We start from the raw sequence: 22326 nt of genomic DNA on the forward strand, positions 1-22326 counted from the left end.
ATACTTATCTGAGGATGCTCTCAATGTTTCTAGAGACCTAAACTGATTTGTGTTGCAAAGCTGGTAATTGAAATACATATGTTAAATTTGCAAGTTGGTAAAATTTCATTAGCATTTAAATATAATTCAACTAATAAAAAAATATTTTCTTTTTATTGTTAAACTCCTGGTTGGTTGTTGAGTCATTTTGGGGAAACACTGTGACATATTTGGTACCATCATTGTAATACCTTGCTCTGCCACAAGGGGGTTTACATTAGGTAACCTGAAACGGTCTAACTCCACCCGAGGGACCGGGTAGAGCGATTCATTGCTTTGGACACCTTGAGGCTAGCCTCCGGGGTAGCCCACTGTGCAGTAATTAACTCCTGCATTGCCTCATGCAATGGAAATGTCTTCGGGGGCCTGAAGGTGCTAGCCATCTTAGGATTCATGGCCATAGACTCTATGACCTCGGATCAGAATATCCAAAGCCTGCAGAGCTTTAGAAATGAACCCCAGAGGTCCTCTTTATGGAAGACACTAACTGCCAGTAGATCATCTGACTCCGCAGTCTGCACCTCCCCCTCCTCTAGGTCTTCTAATATATAAGTAGACAGAGAGGGAGTCCCCTGATCCTCTTCCGAAGGACCAGGGGACATAGGTGACTGCAAGATCAAGTCTGCTCTCGTGGTGATGGTACTGGTGCTTTCCCTCAGACCCTTGACAATGGTCGAAAAACCCAAAGATGAGACCGAAATCCCCAAAACTGGCTCAGGACTAGGCTGCACCCATTTAAGCAAATATGCTCTATGTATGAGCAGAACAAAATCGGGGAAAAATGGTACGTTCCCGTCTCCCTGCTCTGTGCCCACTGGGATTGCTCCAAGCTCCGCATCCGGATCAGTTGACTGCTCAGCCTCCACTGTGGAAACAAAGTGCCCCCCTGCCGACACCACAGTATCCCATACCGCAAAGTCCCAAAATGGTCACTGAGGCCGTGCCTGATTGATGGGGAGACAGGCCGCATGTCGCTGTGCACGGGGAATCCAATGTTGCTAAATCTAGGGCCACCACCATAGCTGATTCTGGGCCCTGAACCCCCCACTCAGGCAGGCTCCAGACGCTGTTCTCCGCTTTGCACAGTGGGAGCAGCGTGCAGTCTCGCCGTCATCCATTGCAGCAGTGAGGAAAAGTCACAACGGAGCCACACTCATCCCTGCAGACCAGGGAACCGGGAAGGTCTGGCACCGTGTCAGGGAATGGAGCTTACTCTCCCACAAGCCTGCCAGCACAACAGTGCACTGCCTGACAGCCAAAGCCCCCCCGCCCCCCCCCTCCACCAAGTAGCTGTGTGGAAGGAAGTACAGGCAAAAGGCAAATAGCTGGACAGAAGACAGGGACGGGACCAGATGTACCCTCTAAAGTTGGCACTGTTCAGCCACACATCCCCTAGGCTTCCCTGAACCATAAAGTGAAACAGAAGCCTATGAAGAAGAATCCAGGAGGTGAGAGAAGTCTGTCCTTCTGCCTGCTGGAGATAGAGAATATCGAAGCTGTCAGGAGTGAGCTCTCCAACAAGACTTCAGAGATCTCTATCTCCACCTGCTGGTAGATGGACACAACCCACAGGTCTCTAGATTCATCTGCTGCTGACCCAAAGGAACAAGATCTTCTGAGTAGCATCAAAAGGTGTCAGCATTAAGAAACTCTGCTGACCAATATTGATAAGAGAAAAGGAAAAAAAAATATAAAAAAAACCCAGTTAAGACAAACACGCAAACAATTTTTATGTGACCTCTTAAACTATCCAAATCTGCTGCAAATTTGTGTCTTGCAGTAAGTAAGTATAAGCAATGTTGCTTTAAATGGTCTATAGAAAACCTGTGTGAAGAAACAGAAACAAGTCACAGATGTGAATGAGATGGAACCAATACAGAACTAATGAAATGGGAATACAAATTTTGTAGGCTACTTGTAATAAACAAACGCTGGTCTATAATGCCCTCATGCGGGAGGTGGTGGAGGTGTGAAAGCAGTAATGGAATTCAAAAATGCATGGGATAAGCACAAAGGATTTCTATATGGAAAGAGAATGGAATCAAAACAACTTAGCTGTGCTTAAGCGGCAAATCCAATAGTTGGAAAGTAATGCTAGTGCCGGGCAGACTTCTGCAGTTTGTGTTCCGATTAAAGCTAGATAGATATGGATGGGCTGAAGCAGGCTACAAAGGCAACTCCAGCAATGGAAAATTAAGCCAGTAGCGAGCAGATTTCTAGTGCCCTGAAACACAAGGATAGCTCAAGATCAAGTATGTATGTTATATCATATACTAGGAGTTTATTTTCTTAGGTATGCTGGATAGATTGTGCAGATCTTTATCTGCTGTCATCTACTGTGTTACCTAAATTTTTCAAACCACACTCAGTATTAAATTTTCTGCAATAATATCCGGTTTCCGGGGAAGCCTCTCTATTACATAAGAACATAAGTGTGCCAAACTGGGACAGACCAAAGGTCCATCAAGCCCAGTATCCTGTTTCCAACAGTGGCCAATCCAGGTTACAAGTGCCTGGCAAGATCCTAAAACAGTACATTTTATGCTGCTTATTCTACAAAATAACCAGTGGATTTCCCCCAGGTCCATCTTAATAATGGCTTATGGACTTTTCTTTTAGGAAGTTATCCAACCTTTTTAAAATCCTGCTAAGCTAATTGTTTTTACCACATTCCCTGGCAACGAGTTCTAGAGTTGAATTACACATTGATGTGAAGAAATATTTTCTCCTATTTGTTTTACATTTACCACTTAGTAGCTTCATTGCATGTCCCATAGTCCTAGTATTTTTGAAAAGAGTAAACAAGCAATTCACATCCATTTAATCCATTCCAATCATTATTTTACAGACCTCTATCACCTTTCCCCTCAGCTGTCTTTCCTGCAAGCCCTAGCCGCTTTAGCCTTTCCTCATAGGAAAGTTGTCCTATCCCCTTTATCATTTTCGTCGTCCTTCTCCATACACTTTCTAATTCCACATATCTTTTTTGAGATGTCGTGACCAAAATTGTACACAGTATTCAAGGTGCAGTTGCACTATGGAGTGATACAAAGGCATTATAACATCCTCATTTTTTTTCCATTCCTTCCTAATAATACCTAGCATTCTTTTTGCTTTCGTTAGCCACAGCCGCACCACCAATCAGGATTCACACCTAGATCCTTTTCCTGTTCGGTGAATTCTTAATGTGGAACCCTGCATCATGTAGCTATAGTATGGGTTTCTCTTTCCCACATCCATCACTTTGCACTTGCTCACATTAAATGTCATAAGTACATAAGTATTGCCATACTGGGAAACACCAAAGGTCCATCAAGCCCAGCATCCTGTTTCCACAGTGGCCAATCCAGATCACAAATACCTGGCAAGATCCCAAAAACGTACAAAACATTTTATTCTGCTTATCCCAGAAATAGTGGATTTTCCCCAAGTCCATTTAATAACGGTCAATGGACTTTTCCTTTAGGAAGCCGTCCAAACCATTTGGATGCCCAGTCTCTTGAAATTTAAGAACTTTGATAATTTGTGTCGTCAGCAATTTACATTACCTCACTCTATTCCCATCTCTCGATCATTTACAAATATGTTAAAAAGCAGAAGTCTCAGCACAGACCCCTGCAGAACCCCACTATCTACCCTTCTCCATTGAGAATACTGACCATTAACAGTACTCTATTTTCTATCTTTTAACAAGTTTAAATCCACAATAGGACATTACCTCCTATCCCATTCTCTAATTTTCCCAGGAGTGTTTCATGCTTTTTGAAAATCCAGATATACAATATCGACCAGCTCACCTTTATTCACAGGTTTGTTCACCCCTTCAAAGAAATGTAGCAGATTGGTGAGGCAACATTTTCCCTTTATCCATGCTGGCTTTATCTCATTAATCCATGCGTGTGTATATGCTCTGTAATTTGTTCTTTATAAGTCTCTACCATTTTGCCCAGAACCGGTATCAGGCTCACCTCTAGAACCTTTTTAAAAACTGGGCTTACAATAGCCACCCTACGATCTTTCCGGTACCATGCTTGAGTTTAAAGATAACTGCATATATTACTAACAATAGCGCTGCAAGTTTGTTTTTCAATTCTATCAGTACTCTGGGATGTATAACATCCGGTGAAGACCAAAGCAAAGAATTAATTTAATCTCTTCGCTATGGCCTTGTCTTCCCTGAGTGCCCCTTTTACCACTCTGTCATTTAGCGGTCCAACCGATTTTTTTTTGCCAGCTTCTTGCTTCTAATATACCAAAAAAAAAAGGTTTTTACTATATGTTTTTGCCTCCAGTGCAATCTTCTTTTCAAAGCCTCTCTTTGCCTTCCTTATCTGCGCTTTCCATTTGACTTGAAATTCCTTACGCTGTTTCCTCTTATTTTCAGTTAGATCCTTCTTCCCTTTTCTGAAGGATTTTCTTCCTTCACTTCACTGTATGCCAGCTGTCGTTTGGCTTTCCGTCCTCCTTTTTTAATAAATGGAATATATCTGGCCTAGGCTTCCAGGATGGTATTTTTGCACAGCATTCAAGTCCGATGTAAATTTTTGACCTTTGCAGTTGTTCCTCTTAAGTATTTTTTTTTTTACCATTCTTCTCATTTTATCATAGTCTCCTTTTTGAAAGTTAAATGCTAGCGTATTGGATTTCCTGTGTGTACTTACTCCAGAGCCGATATCAAATCTGATCATGTTATGATCACTATTGTCAAGCAGCCCAGCACCATTACCTCCTGCACCAGATCATGCTGCACTAAGGACTAGGTCTAGAATTGTTCCCTTTCTTGTTGGTTCCTGAACCATCTGCTCCATAAAGCAGTCCTTGATTTCATCAAGGAATTTTACCTCCCTGGCATGCCCCGTTACATTTACTCAGTTAATATCGGGGTAATTAAAATCACCTATTATTGTGTTTCCCAGTTTGTTCGCCTCCCTAATTTCTGATAACATTTCTATATCTGTCTGTCCATTCTGGCCAGGAGGACTATAGTACACTCCTATCACTATTCTTTTCCCCTTTACACATCAAATTTCTACCCATAGGGATTACAAGATCTGTTTTGTGTCCTGCAGAATAGAGAATGACATGGGGACAAAGTTTCTGGGTTTTGAAGGGCTCACCATACAATATAAGGGGGTAATAGTGAAATGTATACCTAGGACCTTTTATGTGGTCCACTGCAGTACTCCCCCCCCCCCCCCCAGGGTGCCCCTCTGCTCTGCTGGGATGCCTGTGTGACCAGTCTACTAGGAAAGCTGGCTCCTCCTACATTCCAATTGCTTGATTTTGTGCATTTTTCACTTGGACGTGTTTTTTTTTTGGAAAAGGTTCCAAAAAGATAGACGTATTAAGCACAACATCTAGGAAATGGTCATTTCAAAGAAAATAGTTAAGACTTTTCTGGTTTGAAAATAGCTATCTTTACTACTTGATTTTTTTGGACGTTTTGAGCAAAATGTCCAAGTTGCATTTAGACATATCAAAAACATCTCCTGGTCTACTATGGCCTCTATTGCAATCTCGCTATCGGAATCCCTATTTTCCATTATGGTGATATCCGATAATTTGTTCCAAACCATACGCTTTTGAACAACTGTTGACCTTACCCCAGTTTCTAGTATAAAAGCTGTTCTATCTCCTTATTAAATGCTGCTGCCAGCAGCCTGATTTCACCCTGGTTAAAGTGGAGTCCATCATTCTGGAATAGGCTCCCCCTTCCCCAGAATATGTCCAGTTCCTAAAACAAATATAAAACCCTCCCTCCCTACACCATTGCCTTATCCATGCATTGATGACTCCGGAGTGCTGCCGTCTCTTAGGCCCGGCACGTGAAATGGGGAGCACTCTGAAAACACTACCATGGAGATTCTGGATTTGAGCTATTTAAGAGCCTAAATTTGGCTTCCCGAACTTCCCTCTCACATCTTTCCTATGTTATGGTATCCACATGAAACCAAGAGACAGCAGCCCCACCCCCCCCCCCCACAACACTGCCACAAATCCCATCTAGGTGCCGTGTGAAGTCCGCCAACCTCGCACCAGACAAGTGACCAAGCGATCCTCACATCCACCAGCCACCCAGCTATCTACATTCCAATGATTGAATCTCCATCTACAATGGCAGTCCCAACCCTCCCCTAAGTTGCAAAATAGTTTATCAAATATAAACTGCAATGCTAAGTATTATGTGCATTTCCAGGGCTGGCCCCGTGCTCTCGAGCCCACGTTGCTTGATGCTGCAGCCGCCCAAGGGCTCTGCTCAGCGCTCCCACATGCGCGGTCTGCTACTTCAAATACCACACGTCGTGTGAAAATGGCACAGTTTGTCCTGCTGCACCACACCCCCCCTTACCTCCACAGTGCAGTAGAGGAGCCGAAGCACCAGGAGACAACAGGAATAATCTGGCCCCAAACTCTACTGCTCCCCCCCCTCCAAAAAAAAAAAAACCAGGGGAACAGGACTGTGTGCTGGTCTTAGCCTCTGTGTTTTTTTTAAATTGCTAACTGGCAAGTTCCCCTACCAGTAGTGGGGAAGGGGACCTGAGGCACAAAATCAACTCCTCTGGAACAACTCAGAAAAATGTGTGTGGGGGTGGGGGGAAAAATCAAGCGTTCCCAGGTGTTGCCCCCCGGTCTGGGCTATGAGAGCCCTGAGAACTTGTCTCCAGCGCTGGTACTGCTGAATTTTTATTTATTTTTTTTAAACACAGCTCCCAGGAAGACTGTGCACGCTCAAAGGAAGGAAAGCAAAGAAAACTACCCCCCCCCCCCCAATCTCCTAAGCCTGAACCACACACCCTTCACACGAGCCGGGCTGCACAGGTGCCTACCATCTGTTGAGACTGAGAAAATACTGGCTAGGGAGGCTGCACAGGGTACTTATAGGCTTACTTTGATTATATATATATATATATATATATATATATATATAGCGAATGCTACATACCTGTAGAAAGTATTCTCTGAGGACAGCAGGCTGATTGTTCTCACTGATGGGTGACGTCCACGGCAGCCCCTCCAGTCGGAAACTTCACTAGCAAAGGCCTTTGCTAGTCCTTGCGCGCCCATGCGCACCGCGCATGCGCGACCGTCTTCCCGCCCGAACCAGCTCGTGTTCGTCAGTCCCGTATGTAGCAAGACAAAGACAAGGGAAGACACAGCTCCAAAGGGGAGGCGGGTGGGTTTGTGAGAACAATCAGCCTGCTGTCCTCAGAGAATACCTTCTACAGGTATGTAGCATTCGCTTTCTCCGAGGACAAGCAGGCTGCTTGTTCTCACTGATGGGGTATCCCTAGCCCCCAGGCTCACTCAAAACAACAAACATGGTCAATTGGGCCTCGCAACGGTGAGGACATAACTGAGATTGACCTAACAACTTATCCAACTAACAGAGAGTGTAGCCTGGAACAGAATAAAACATGGGCCTAGGGGGGTGGAGTTGGATTCTAAACCCCGAACAGATTCTGAAGCACTGACTGCCCGAACTGACTGTCGCGTCGGGTATCCTGCTGCAGGCAGTAATGTGATATGAATGTGTGGACAGATGACCACGTCACAGCTTTGCAGATCTCTTCAATAGTGGCTGACTTCAAGTGGGCCACTGACGCAGCCATGGCTCTGACATTGTGAGCCGTGACATGACCCTCAAGAGCCAGCCCAGCCTGGGCGTAAGTGAAGGAAATGCAATCTGCTAGCCAATTGGATATGGTGCATTTCCCCACAGCCACTCCCCTCCTGTTGGGATCAAAAGAAACAAACAATTGGGCGGACTGTCTGTTGGGCTGTGTCCGCTCCAGATAGAAGGCCAATGCTCTTTTGCAGTCCAATGTGTGCAGCTGACGTTCAGCAGGGCAGGAATGAGGACGGGGAAAGAATGTTGGCAAGACAATTGACTGGTTCAGATGGAACTCCGACACCACCTTCAGCAAGAACTTAGGGTGAGTGCGGAGGACTACTCTGTTATGATGAAATTTGGTGTAAGGGGCCTGGGCTACCAGGGCCTGAAGCTCACTGACTCTACGAGCTGAAGTAACTGCCACCAAGAAAATGACCTTCCAGGTCAAGTACTTCACATGGCAGGAGTTCAGTGGCTCAAAAGGAGGTTTCATCAGCTGGGTGAGAACGACATGGAGATCTCATGACACTGTAGGAGGTTTGACAGGGGGCTTTGACAAAAGCAAACCTCTCATGAAGCGAACAACTAAAGGCTGTCCTGAGATCGGCTTACCTTCTACACGGTAATGGTATGCACATTGCGCTAAGGTGAACCCTTACAGAGTTGGTCTTGAGACCAGACTCAGACAAGTGCAGAAGATAGTCAAGCAGGGTCTGTGTAGGACAAGAGCGAGGATCTAAGGCCTTGCTGTCACACCAGACGGCAAACCTCCTCCATAAAAAGAAGTAACTCCTCTTAGTGGAATCTTTCGTGGAAGCAAGCAAGATACTGGAGACACCCTCTGACAGACCCAAAGAGGCAAAGTCTACGCTCTCAACATCCAGGCCGTGAGAGCCAGAGACCGGAGGTTGGGATGCAGAAGCGCCCCTTCGTCCTGTGTGATGAGGGTCGGAAAACACTCCAATCTTCACGGTTCTTCGGAGGACAACTCCAGAAGAAGGGGGAACCAGATCTGACGCGGCCAAAACGGAGCAATCAGAATCATGGTGCCTCGGTCTTGCTTGAGTTTCAACAAAGGATAAGTATACAGCAGACCTTCCCCCCAGTCCAGGAGGAAGGCATCCGATGCCAGTCTGCCGTGGGCCTGAAGTCTGGAACAGAACTGAGGGACCTTGTGGTTGGCTCGAGATGCAAAGAGATCTACCAAGGGGGTGCCCCACACCTGGAAGATCTGGCGCACTACTCGGGAGTTGAGCGACCACTCGTGAGGTTGCATAATCCTGCTCAACCTGTCGGCCAGACTGTTGTTTACGCCTGCCAGATATGTTGCTTGGAGCCACATGCCGTAACGGTCAGCCCAGAGCCACATGCTGACGGCTTCCTGACACAGGGGGCGAGATCCGGTGACCCCCTGCTTGTTGATGTAATAATGGCAACCTGGTTGTCTGTCTGAATTTGGATAATTTGATGGGACAGCCCGATTTCTGAAAGCCTCAGAGGTTCCCAGATGCTCGTTACTCCAGGAGATTGATCTGCAGATCGCGTTCCTGGAGGGACCAGCTTCCCTGGGTATGAAGCCCATCGACATGAGTCCCCACACCAGGAGAGCGCAATCCGTAGTCAGCACTTTTTGTGGCTGAGGAATTTGGAAAAGGGCGTCCCAGAGTCAATTGGACCAAATCGTCCACCAATACAGGGATTTGAGAAAACTCGTGGACAGGGGATCACGTCTTCTAGATCCCCAGCAGCTTGAAACCACTGGGAAGCTAGGGTCCATTGAGCAGATCGCATGTGAAGGCGGGCCATGGGAGTCACATGAACTGTGGAGGCCATGTGGCCCAGCAATCTCAACATCTGCAGAGCTGTGATCTGCTGGGACGCTCGCACCCGCGAGAGAGGGACAACAAGTTGTTGGCTCTCGTCTCTGGAAGATAGGCACAAGCCGTCCGAGAATCCAGCAGAGCTCCAATGAATTCGAGTCTTTGCACTGGGAGAAGGTGGGACTTTGGATAATTTATCACAAACCCCAGTAGCTCCAGGAGGCGAACAGTCATCTGCATGGACTGTAGAGCTCCTGCCTCGGATGTGTTCTTCACCAGCCAATCGTCGAGATATGGGAACACGTGTACTCCCAGCCTGCGAAGCGCTGCTGCTACTACAGCCAGGCACTTCGTGAACACTCTGGGCGCAGAGGCGAGCCCAAAGGGTAGCACACAGTACTGGAAGTGACGTGTGCCCAGCTGAAATCGCAGATACTGTCTGTGAGCTGGCAGTATCGGGATGTGCGTGTAGGCGTCCTTCAAGTCCAGAGAGCATAGCCAATCGTTTTCCTGAATCATGGGAAGAAGGGTGCCCAGGGAAAGCATCCGGAACTTTTCCTTGACCAGATATTGTTCAGGGCCCTTAGGTCTAGGATGGGACGCATCCCCCCTTTTTCTTTTTCCACAAGGAAGTACCTGGAATAGAATCCCAGCCCTTCTTGCCCGGATGGCACGGGCTCGACCGCATTGGCGCTGAGAAGGGCGGAGAGTTCCTCTGCAAATACCTGCTTGTGCTGGAAGCTGTAGGATTGAGCTCCCGGTGGGCAATTTGGAGGTTTGGAGGCCAAATTGAGGGTGTATCCTTGCCGGACTATTTGAAGAACCCAACGGTCGGAGGTTACAAGAGGCCACCTTGGTGAAAAGCTTTCAACCTCCCCCCGACCGGCAGATCGCCCGGCACTGACACATTGATGTCGGCTATGCTCTGCTGGAGCCAGTCAAAAGCTCGCCCCCTGCTTTTGCTGGGGAGCCGTGGGGCCTTGCTGAGGCGCACGCTGCTGACGAGAGCGAGCGCGCTGGGGCTTAGCCTGGGCCGCAGGCTGTCGAGAAGGAGGATTGTACCTACGCTTACCAGAAGAGTAGGGAACAGCCTTCCTTCCCCCATAAAAACGTCTACCTGAGGAGGTAGATGCTGAAGGCTGCCGGCGGGAGAACTTGTCGAAAGCGGTATCCCGCTGGTGGAGCTGCTCTACCACCTGTTCGACTTTCTCTCCAAAAATGTTGTCCGCTCGGCAAGGGGAGTCCGCAATCCGCTGCTGGATCCTATTCTCCAGGTCGGATCCTATTCTCCAGGCACGCAGCCATGAGAGTCTGCGCATCACCACACCTTGAGCAGCGGCCCTGGACGCAACATCAAAGGTATCATATACCCCTCTGGCCAGGAATTTTCTGCACGCCTTCAGCTGCCTGACCACCTCCTGAAATTGCTTGGCTGCTCAGGAGGGAGCTTGTCCACCAAGCCCGCCAACTGCCGCACATTGTTCCGCATATGGATGCTCGTGTATAGCTGGTAAGACTGAATTTTGGCCACGAGCATAGAAGAATGGTAGGCCTTCCTCCCAAAGGAGTCTAAGGTTCTAGAGTCCTTGCCTGGGGGCGCCGAAGCATGCTCCCTAGAACTCTTAGCCTTCTTTAGGGCCAGATCCACCACACCAGAGTCGTGAGGTAACTGAGTGCGCATCAGCTCTGGGTCCCCATGGATCCGGTACTGGGACTCGATCTTCTTGGGAATGTGGGGATTAGTTAAAGGCTTGGTCCAGTTCGCCAGCAATGTCTTTTTTAGGACATGATGCATGGGTACTGTGGACGCTTTCTTAGGTGGAGAAGGATAGTCCAAGAGCTCAAACATTTCAGCTCTGGGCTCATCCTCCACGACCACCGGGAAGGGGATGACCATAGACATCTCCCGGACAAAGGCCGCAAAAGACAGACTCTCGGGAGTAGGAAGCTGCCCTTTCAGGGGAGGGTGGGGATTAGAAGGAAGGCCATCAGACTTCTCGTCAGAGAAATATCTGATGTCCTCCTCCTCCTCCCACAAGGCCTCACCATCGGTATCAGACACAAGTTCATGAACCTGTGTCTGAAGCCGTGCCCGACTCGACTCCGTGGAAACACGGCCACGGTGGGAGCGTTGAGAGGTAGACTCCCTCGCCAGCACCGGCGAAGCTCCCTCCGCCGACGTCGTCGGGGAGCCTTCCTGGGAGGCAGCTGCAGTCGGTACCGCAAGCGGTACCATGTGGGAGACCTCACCCTGGGCAAGGGGCCAGCCGGCGCCCCACTCGACGGTACCGGTGGCGCAAGCACCCCCAGTACCGGAGGGGAAGGGCGCAACAGCTCTCCCAGGATCTCTGGGAGAACGGCCCGGAGACTCTCGTGCAGAGCGGCTGTGGAGAAAGACATGGAAGCCGATGCAGGCGTCGAGGTCAGAGTCTGTTCCGGGCGTGGAGGCTGTTCCGGGCTGTCCAAGGTGGAGTGCATCGACACCTCCTGAACAGAGAGTTAGCGGTCCTCACCGGTGCCGATGCCTACTGGGTGCCGATTCCCTCGGCGACCCAGAGCTCTCGGTACCGATGCGGGAAGGTGACCGGTGTCGATGCTTCTTTGATTTTTTCAAACGAAGCATGTCACCGGAGCTTCCCGATACCGACGAGGAGGACGTAGAATCCAGCCGTCTCTTCCTCGGGGCGAGGCCGAAGAAGGTCGGTCTCGGGGGGGCTGTACCGCAGGAGCCCTCAAGGTAGGAGGAGACCCACCCGAAGGCTCACCGCCACCAGCAGAGGAATGGACAGCCCTCACCTGCATTCCAGTCGAAGCACCACCGTCCGACGACATCAGCAACAGCGAAGGTCCCGGGTACCCACCGACGCCGACGCAGCCTTCCGATGTCTCGGTACCGACGATGCAGAGGGTCGATACCTCGATGCTGTCGATGCCGAGGTTCGAAGGTCTTGATGCTGTCGACGTCGATGCACTCGTTGCTCCGGTGCTGTTGTCGACGAAGAGCTCAAGAACAACACGTTCCACTGGGCCAATCTCGCTACCTGAGTCCTCTTCTGTAAAAGAGCACAAAGACTGCAGGCCTGCAGGCGGTGCCCAGCCCCCCAGACACTGAAGGACCACGACCCGTGCCTATCAGTGAGCGAGATTACCCGGGTGCACTAGGTGCACTTCTTGAAGCCGCTGGGAGACTTCGATGACATGGGCGGAAAAATCACGCCGGCGAAATCAAAATTCGCGATGGTGAAGAAGGGCACCAAAACTAAGGGAGGGAGGAAAAACCCATACCGAGGCCACAAAAAGGCCTACCCCGGAAAGCGAAAGGAAACTTACCTCAGGGAAACAAACTAGACACACGGGAAGGGACAAAGACCGGAGGTCTTTCTTTTTTTTTTTTTGCGAAATCACAAAGACGCGCGAGGGTCAACTTGAGGGGCGGCGAAACGGCGGCAAAAACACGACCGTCCCGAGCGCGGACAAAAGAAGACTGACGAATCACGAGCCGGTTTCGGGCAGGAAGACGGCCGTGCATGCGCGCGGTGCGCATGGGCGCGCGAGGACTAGCAAAGGCCTTTGCTAGTGAAGTTTCCGATTGGAGGGGCTGCCGTGGACGTCACCCATCAGTGAGAACAAGCAGCCTGCTTGTCGTCGGAGAAATATAGATATATATATATATATATATATATATATATATATATAAAGTGTTAGCTTTTAAATGAATATTTAATTTTTTTTTTCAAATATATATCTCCAACAAATAGAAGAGGTGTGCAGAGCCATAGTTTATGAACTTTTATAACCATCCACATGTCCGATTTATAGGAGGAAAACGGAAGGGCCAGCTTTGTTCATGGGGGCAGGGGGTGTAACTATCAGAGTAGATACAGAAATTCTAACACCTGTGTTTTAGTATATCTTCTATGCTGCTGCAGCAGCAGAAGCGATTCTCCCACAGAAATGCACTGGGCCATTTTTTGAGGCACTTATTTTCAGGAATCCCCATTTTAATTTTGCCCATTTTTTGCATGTCTCTTTTCACTGGGTTTTGCCCCATACCGAGTTTGATCCTGTGTCATAAGTTTTCAGAGTGATATTTTGTCCTCAGTCTTGACCTCTAAAGTATAATTCTTCTCAACTTCGATTGGGTTGGAAAGAATAAGGTACCTATGTTAGCAGTGTACAATTTTAACATGCAATTACATGTTGTTGTTGCTGGTTCTTTCATATAACAGTGAAAATGGGCCGTTTCCAAACGTAGAACTTTTAGCAGTTTTAGAAACTGTACAGACCAAACATCCTTTGCAAAAAGAAAAAAAAAGAAAAAAAAGAGATGCATCAAAGCATAGCACAAACATTAGTAGAATATAATCTATAATGGTGTTTCTGACCTAAAAACCCAGGAAAGCTCTAGAGCTTTGGCACTCTCAGCACTTTTTTTTTTTTAAATTCATGTAATTCATGAAGGTCCTGAATGTGTATTTTCTTTTGTACAATTGGAAATGTCAATGTTAGCCAAGGGCAACTTTTAACCAGTTTCTTCAGTTGGAAAGACTGAAGTTTCTTAAATGGAACATTTTAAAATGTGATTTCATTATAAATTTTCTAATGTTCATTACGATATTCTTAGCTATTTGCTTCCATGAACATAATTTTGAAAGCAAAGAATGAAAAAGAGAAAAGAAGAGACAGAAGAAAAAGGAAACAGATTTAGAAGGCACACTGAACAGTTTTAAAAACCAACTGTATCAGCTTTCATTCAAAGAACAACCCCTTAAGAGAGTATTTCAGTTACACAAAATCAACAAATGTAACTTGCCTTGAATTTCTGAGAGTGGCATTAACTAAATCCAATTCCCCTTCAATATGAAATTGAAGTTTGGAAATCAGTGATAAGCAGGGAAGGTGATGATGAAAAATCGGTTCCTCCTCTTTATCCACATCTTCTCTACCTTTCCTTCTCACAATGTTACCATCACCTCCCCTCAGTTCTCCTTTGTTCCCTTCTGATCATGCCGAGAAAATCTTCAGCAAAAGAAACCAGGAGCTCGTGCCAGCTCTTCAGTTTGTGTTGCTGATGGAGAATGTTCTAAACCTGTTGTATGTATTAGGTTCTCTCACTGGCACTTGACTATAATGCACTCCATATGTATCTATTAGCATACACACAAACAGATGCATATGAACAACCACACAAATGGACAGACCCTCTAACACTCAATAATGATCTCGTTAAGCTAAGTTGGTGCAAAAAGGATCGATACTATACAGGGCCCTTCATGTTCGAGTCAATATAAACTGAAATGTAGCAGGTTTTGCCATTACAAAAATGACATATTATAAAAAGATCTGTAGATTTGTATTTAAATTTCAAAAGGTTCAAGTTATCATCCTTGCTTCCATATAAATACTCAGCATTCATACCTACTGCATCAGGCCAGTTTTACATTAACAGTTTTATCAACCTAACAAGTTGAAAAATTCACTTTTTAACATAAAAAGTACTAGTAGCTAAGAGCACAGACACACATCTGTACCTGCTCTACTTGGGCACTGACCTTTTACAGGAATCTGAATCACTATCACAAAGAATGACTGGACCTTTACTGCTGTCTCCGATTTGTGAAGATGGCATAATTTTAGGAAATTCTTTATGTGGATTCACAGTGGAAGTTTGATTTGCAGTTATGCTGGAAGAGATTGAAGTTCCAGTCGTCTGTTTGTCAGACTGGTTATTTAAACAGGAATTCCTGTTCGACAAAGCAGCCTATGTAGGAAAAAAAAACAACAACCCATTAACAATCTTTGCACAGATCGATGAGATAAGCAAATTAAACAGTTATTTCCTGGAAGGTTCAGCACGGGCTCATTTGTTTGTTTGTTTTTCCCCCTTCCTACCTTCATAGTTTGTGCTCTCAATTTCCATGCCTGGTGCTTGTATTGCTGCTTTGCAGATGCACAAACCTGTACCTACTATTCTTGCATCTTCCTATTCCTCCAGTATATCACCTTATCTCATCTTTGTTTCATTTCAGTCATGTTGGTACTATTTCTCCCCCCAAAAAAACATTCAAAGCATACTTTATTCTTGGTGAACTCTTGCAGTCCTTCCTCTAGTTTATTTTTTTTTTTTACTTGACAAAAAGCCCTCTTTTTCCTCTCAAAACTTTGTTCTTTGTTTTGTCACCAACTTTACTAAGTAAACAAAATCCATACCTCATCCTTTAATGCTTTCATTTGGACAAAACGGTTCAACTCTTATCTTTACTGTAAGGTTTTACTAGCAGGAGGATTTTCAGTTCACTATACTTTCTTCACGATTCAGGAACATGACTTCTGTCAGATACTCTGCCACTCATGCTTTTCCTCTCTAATTATACTGGACAATTTAAATTCCGTTTTTTGAAATTCTTGTCATGTATAACCGTATTCCTGGGTGTGATTTGCCTCTTCATTTCTATACTCTCACTATAAGTATATACGTCGCACTGCACAATTCTAGCTGTATATAAGCTTACGAAGAGAACAGACTAGATTCCAAGCTGTCTTTAAACTCCATTTAAAGAGCAAAATAGCGAAGTTACTCACCTGTTAGCAGGTTTTCTCCAAACAGCAGGCTAAGTATTCTTACAGTTGAATGATGTCATCCGACAAAGCCCAGTACAGATGCGGACTAGCAAGAAGATTGTAGAAGTTTCTAGTAGCGTCCCACCCAGCGCATGCACTGTTTCCTTCCCACCCGACATGCGACTGCGGGTCCCTCAGTCAGGTAATATAGCTAAAAAATTCAACTCCAAGGGGAGGTTTGTGAGAATACTTGGCCTGCTGTCCTCAGAGAAAATCTGCTACAGGTGAGTAACTTTGCTTTCTACGAGGACAACCACGCCAGTTGTATTCTCACTGCTGGGAACCCCTAGTTAGCAGGCTCACCAAAAACAACAGTAGGACAATATGGACTTTGAAACGCTGAGGCCTTGAAGTTAACCTGAAAACTATATACATTCTATTTGTGGAGGTGCAGCTTGGAATACAACAAAACTGGGCCCGGGGGAGAAACCTGATTCTAGATACCGAACAAATTCTGCAGAACTTTCTGATTGAACCGGCTGTCACGTCAGGTATCCTGCTCAAGGCAGTAATGAGATGTGAATGTATGAACAGAAAACTAAATCGCAGCTTCACGGATCTCTTCTATGGAGGCTGACATCAAGTGGCCTGCTGATGTCGCCATGGCTCTGATATTATGAGCCTTGAAATGGCTCTCTAGAGTCAGTTCAGGCTGGGTATAAGTAAAGGAAATGTAATCTGCTAGCCAATTAGAAATTGTATGTTGGATGATGGCTACCCCTGTTCTGTTTGGGTTAAAGGAAACAAAAAGCTGGGTGGACTGTCTATGGGCTTTAGTCTGCTCCAGATCGAAAGCTAAGGCTTGCTTGCAATCTTAGATATACATTACACTTTCACCAAGATGGGCATGTGGTTTTGGGAAAAACGTTGGTAGAACGACTGGCTGATTAAGATGGAATTCAGACACTACCTTAGAAAGGAACTTAGGATGCATGTAGAGAACCACTTTGTTGTGATGAAAATGTAGTGTAAGGTAGATCTGTTATTAGGGCCTGAAGCCAACTGAATCTGCAAGCTGCAGTGACCACCATCAGACACACAACTTTCCAGGTCAAATACTTCAGATGACAGGAATCAAGTGGCTCAGAAGGTGCTCTCATCAGCTTGGCAAGGACAATGTTGAGATCCCATGTCACAGGGGGGTGGGGGTCTTTGTCAATAGCAAACCTTTCAAGAAGTAAACAACTTGAGGCTGCACAGAGAAGGGCTTACCTCCTACATGTTGATAAGCACCGAGATGAATCCTTACCGAGTTGGTAATCTAGCATGTATGTTATTTTAACTACTGCTAAATAATTTTTTGTTTTTTAATATAAATATTTGGGCCTTGTGTAAGTTACCTGTCAGTATAATTGGGGTATGTGGACTTGGATCCATAGATAAAGGAATGTATAATTGTTTTTCTAAATCCTAGAGTGCTAATTATAATAGAATTCATCTTCCCAACTGCTCCGCCCTCCGAATGGAGACTGTTTTGCCCCATAAAATGTATGTGGGTGCTTGACTTTATAAAATACTAGCATAGGTGTGAGAAGAATGTGTATAACACGTAGGGCCTGATATTTAAGTCCATGGAGGTCAGCGACTGTTTCCTGCTGCAGGCTGAACTAATCTTGCATCTTCAATGCAAGGGCAAATGTGGCTCCTGGCATCGAATATCCAGGTATGTCTGCCAACCTGGAAGTAACCAGGCACCAGCTGAGATTCTGACCCCTTTTGTTTTATACTATCTTTATGCAGTTAATTAGTGAACTGAAAACCACCGGTAACTCTGCATTGTCTGAACTCCACCCCTAACCTATCCAGGTAGGGGATGACCTGTTAGCCAACATATTCAATGGCACTACTGGTTAATTGCCACTGAATATCAGCTGCTGCTTTGCTCAGTGGGATTTAATTGATCAGGAGTCTCTCCTGCCTGGTGAAACCCTTTTGAATATCAGGCTCATAGGTGCCAACATATGTACCAGCTTGAGTGCTGGTAACACTTTGACAGAAAATAGAAGACCTAATCTAATCATGAATTTGTAGACCGCACTAGTCCCAACGAGAGGTTCAAGACAGTTAACAAAAAAGAGTAACTCAAACAATAAGAGAAATTACAGCAAAGTAAATACAAATGGTACAAATTAGTGTATAATCCTTCCTATACTGCCATGTTATATGGTACAAGGCCTGTAGAAAGATTCAGCTGGATCTCAGGGCTCAGCTGGCTCTGGATCCCAAGGCTTAGCAGGCTATCAGTATGATGGGCCAGCAGGCTCCCAAGTTTTCCTAACCTTGTTGTTAGTTTTTTTTAAAGTAAATTCATTTAATTTGTCTCAGAACAAATTTGCAGGGGAAGAGTGTTCCAAATGGAGATTACACGATACAAAAACTACACCTCGAACTGGCATTTAAGACTCATTCCCTTGGCTGATGGAAATTTCAATAGAAAGTAATTATATAATTTGAAAGAAGAAAAGTACATATTAGGAAAAGTCTGAATGAGTAAAATAGATGCATCACCATATAAAACTTGAAATCAAACAAACTGATTTGAAAACAACGCGTGCCTTTACAGGAAGCCAATGGAGCTTCTGGTAGTAAGAGGAGATTGTCAAATTTTCCCAACGAAAGATCAAGCGCATTGAGCACACCATCGGAAAACTCAACAGAACGTATTGCTGGCAGTATAAGTATATGAGGTTAAATAAAGTTGCTACATTCAAGCTTGTAGTGACGTAGTTACGTTCTGTTGAGTTTCCCGATGGTGTGCTCAATGCTTGAGTATGGCTGGTAAGAAGATTTAGAAACTAATGATTTTTTTGAAATTTTGTATGATATTTTGGGTTTCTAATATGTATTGATGTATATGTTTGTTAAGGATCTCCTGAAGAAGCTAACGATTGAAACACGGCCTGTGTTGGGATCCATTAATTTGTTTTTGAAAAAGTGTGGAATACACTAAAGACACCTACAATTGGACTTTGACTGGGATCCATTAATCTGTTTGTGGAAAAGTGTGGAATATACTACAGACACCTACAATTGGATATTGACTGGGATCTATCAATTCATTTTGGAAAAGTGTGGAATATATTATAAACATCTAAAATAGGACATTCACCTGGGCTATTCATTTTGATATGAACAATGGTTAATGAAATATTGCATTGTCCGGAGAGCCTCTAACGATTAAAGAATCCACAGTCAATAAGCGGACTGATATAACGGGACATCAGTGACTTTGCTTTATGTTTAGGTCACGCTTTAGTTATATATGGTGGGACAGAGTCATGTGTACGGTTGATCTGTTTGTATTTTTTAAGCAGGAATAAATATGATGTGATATATTGAATGTATGTATAAATGTTATGTGAAAATGATAGTAAACAATTTTTGAAATAGTCATATATATTTGGTTGTTAAAGAACAATGTATGAGATAAGGCACCTCTCAAGAACAGGTTGGAATGCCTCTAAAGCCAGCTTGTGCAGGAGGGGGGGCGGGGTATGCTTGAGGTTTGGGAGATAAGCCACCTGGCCAGTGGTTTGTTTACCTGAACTGAGAGCATATGACTAAAACCTCATGTACATTCCTGGATAAGTTTAAGCTTAATAAAAAGGGGGCTTTTTGCAGCAGAGCCTTGGGGCTCATTCTGTGGATGGATGCATCATGCAGAAAAGACTTGTTTCTGGTCATATGGAGACCGGGCTTTCGCTGCAACGCCCCCCCCCCCCCCTCGTGATGAGATAAGGGCCTGAATTATGTAATTCCTGACCAGTGATGTGTGTGTGTATGTATATATATATGTATATATATATATATATATATATATATATATATATATATATATATATATGTATATAATTTTACTTTTCTATAGCCTTCCTTTAGTAATGTACTCGATGTGTGTATTTCTTAATCATTGTACAATAATGGCTTATATACACTCTCCAATTAAAGTGCAAATAAAGAGTTTCATTTACCCAATACGAATCTAAAAGAATATGTAGTACTTTAGTCTGTGAGCAGTTTGTGGTGATCAAGTGAGCAGGCTGCAATACAACCTCCCACTTTTCTGATCCCCCAAATCCGAACTCCCCCCTGTCCCTTATATAGAACCCTGACCCCTAGCAGTAGTACCACAAGAGGTCAAAGATGTCATTTTGTAACCCGGAGCCAGATGTGGAAGCAGCCGATGACTGTTCCTGCCCTGTCCCACTAGGAATGGCCCCTGGTAAGTCCCCGAGGTGGTCAGGGCCACCTTAACAGCAAAGGTCCCGCACTGGGAGGAAGTGATCCGGGAAGGGCATTGACCTGGGAGATTAAAAGACAGAGCCAGGCCGAAGTTAAAGAGGCCCAGGGAAGGAAGAACTGAAGCCCAAGTCTATGCTTTTACTGAATAGTATATTAAAATGTGTTTAGCAGCTGTGACTTGCAAGTCTTGCCGAGGCCTGGCTGGGGCCAAACCTGAGTTCTCAGAAGACTTGAGAACATACAGGCTGTATTTGGGGTGGGGCAACCCCACCAGCCACAGACTGATTGGCCTATTAGCCAGAGGCCTACTCAACACTGTTACTAAATAAAAGAAACTGTTCTATCTGATGTTCCTGGCCTGTGAAGTAACAGGTCCCAGGGTTCAGGTGAATAAAACATTTACTTTCACATTTATATACCTTGTCTGGCTGAATTATTCACAGGGCTACCCCATAACACTCGCCCTGGGTATCACAATGACGTGAACAAGTATAAGGGACCAGAAGTTTATGTAAATAAGGAGGAGCAGTGGGAGCATGACCTTTAAAGACCATCATAAGAAGCTTGAACCGAATGCAAGAGGAGACAGGAAGCCAGTGCTGAAGAAGCAGCGACATGCATGGTGAATGAGCTTGACTATCATAGATTGGATTAGCTGAAGATGTTTTAAAGAGTGCAGAGAAAAATCACAGGAATCACAGTAATCAATTCAGGTAATATCAATGCCAGAATGAGGACACAAATGGACAGAGAAAAGACCGGACTGAGTGAATGCGATGCAGAGCAAAGAAAGAGGATTATAGTAATCAATTCAGGTAATAGCCAATGCCCGAATGAGGGCACGGATGGACAGAAAATGCGATGCAGAGCAAAGAAAGGAGGATTTTATCATATTGTCAATCTGTATCTTGAAAGTCAGTTTAGAGACAAAGACGATGATGCCAAGGACTTTAACAGAGTCACTGTAACAAAGCTGCGTGTTGTCAAGAGTGTGTGTGTTTGGGGGGGGGGGGGGGCGGCAGGGGCAGTCGAGGGTTAGAAAAAACAGCAGCTTCACATTTTGCTTTATTTTGGAAAAGACCATTTTCTTTTAGCCAAGTAGAAACTGCGCGGTAAGACATGAGCTCAGAGTGTCCAATGGGGCAGAGGGAGTGGGCGAGTGTAAAAGAATTTGAATGTTGTCAGCATTAACAGAATAGGAGGTAACCTTGCTCTTGAATGATAGTAAGTAGGGGTGCCAGAAAGATGTTGAAAACAGTAGGGGATAAAATGGAGCACTGGGGGATGCCCGAGTGAAATGGGAAGGTGGAGGATTGGGAACCAGAGTGGATAAGTTGGTAGGAACAATTTGAGAGGTAACTGTGGAACCAGGAATAAACACAATCCAAAATCCCAATAGAACTAAGATACTTCAACAAAAATGAATGATCAACAAGATCAAAACGAAGAGGATATGTCGAGAGGAACCAAGATGACAGTGAAACGGTGATCAAGGGTCACCCGAATAGTGTCGTAAAAAGAGACAAGAAGAATTTCAGCGCTGTGACAATTACAAAAACCTGATTGAAATGGGTGGAGAGCATTTGGAGTCTTCCAAAAAATGATTCAGTTCTTGAAGTAGAACTAACTTGTCCAGGAGACCAGATTAGAAGAACAGAGAAAAGAGGATCTGTGGTGCTTTATATGCTAGGGCCCTGGCTGCACTACTGGTACAATTGCTGCACTTATTACCACCTCTTGATGCGTTAGGTGTAGCTGCGCTATCAGCAGTTGTAAAGCTAGTGTGTGGTACTGCTCCATGTGCCGTCATTGCTGGCCATTCCTTTGTCCTGTTGGCTCTTGCCCCTACCCACATTAAGCAGCTTGCGTGGGTTTTTCCAGCGTTGGCTTGTTTTTAATGTGTGGTAGATGTTAGTGCGAGTCAGTGCTAATGTCTACTGCTTCCTAACCAATGCTAGGTTTTTAACGCAAATTGGTAAAAGGGCCCCAAAA

At 45.3% G+C, this 22326-nt stretch overlaps 1 protein-coding gene across 8 annotated transcripts in view; it reads right to left on the bottom strand.

Moving 5' to 3' along the window:
* Positions 1-22326, bottom strand: part of ATF7IP2 (activating transcription factor 7 interacting protein 2) — a 123411-nt gene that overhangs the window by 49290 nt on the left and 51795 nt on the right. For all 8 annotated transcript variants that reach the window (XM_030211754.1, XM_030211750.1, XM_030211751.1 and 5 more), the window contains one exon: positions 15024-15232. In XM_030211754.1, coding sequence (XP_030067614.1) covers positions 15024-15232 — 209 coding nt within the window. The remainder of the gene's footprint in view (positions 1-15023; positions 15233-22326) is intronic.

The sequence above is a fragment of the Microcaecilia unicolor genome, chromosome 8 (assembly GCF_901765095.1).
Source record: "Microcaecilia unicolor chromosome 8, aMicUni1.1, whole genome shotgun sequence".
Lineage (NCBI taxonomy): Eukaryota > Metazoa > Chordata > Amphibia > Gymnophiona > Siphonopidae > Microcaecilia > Microcaecilia unicolor.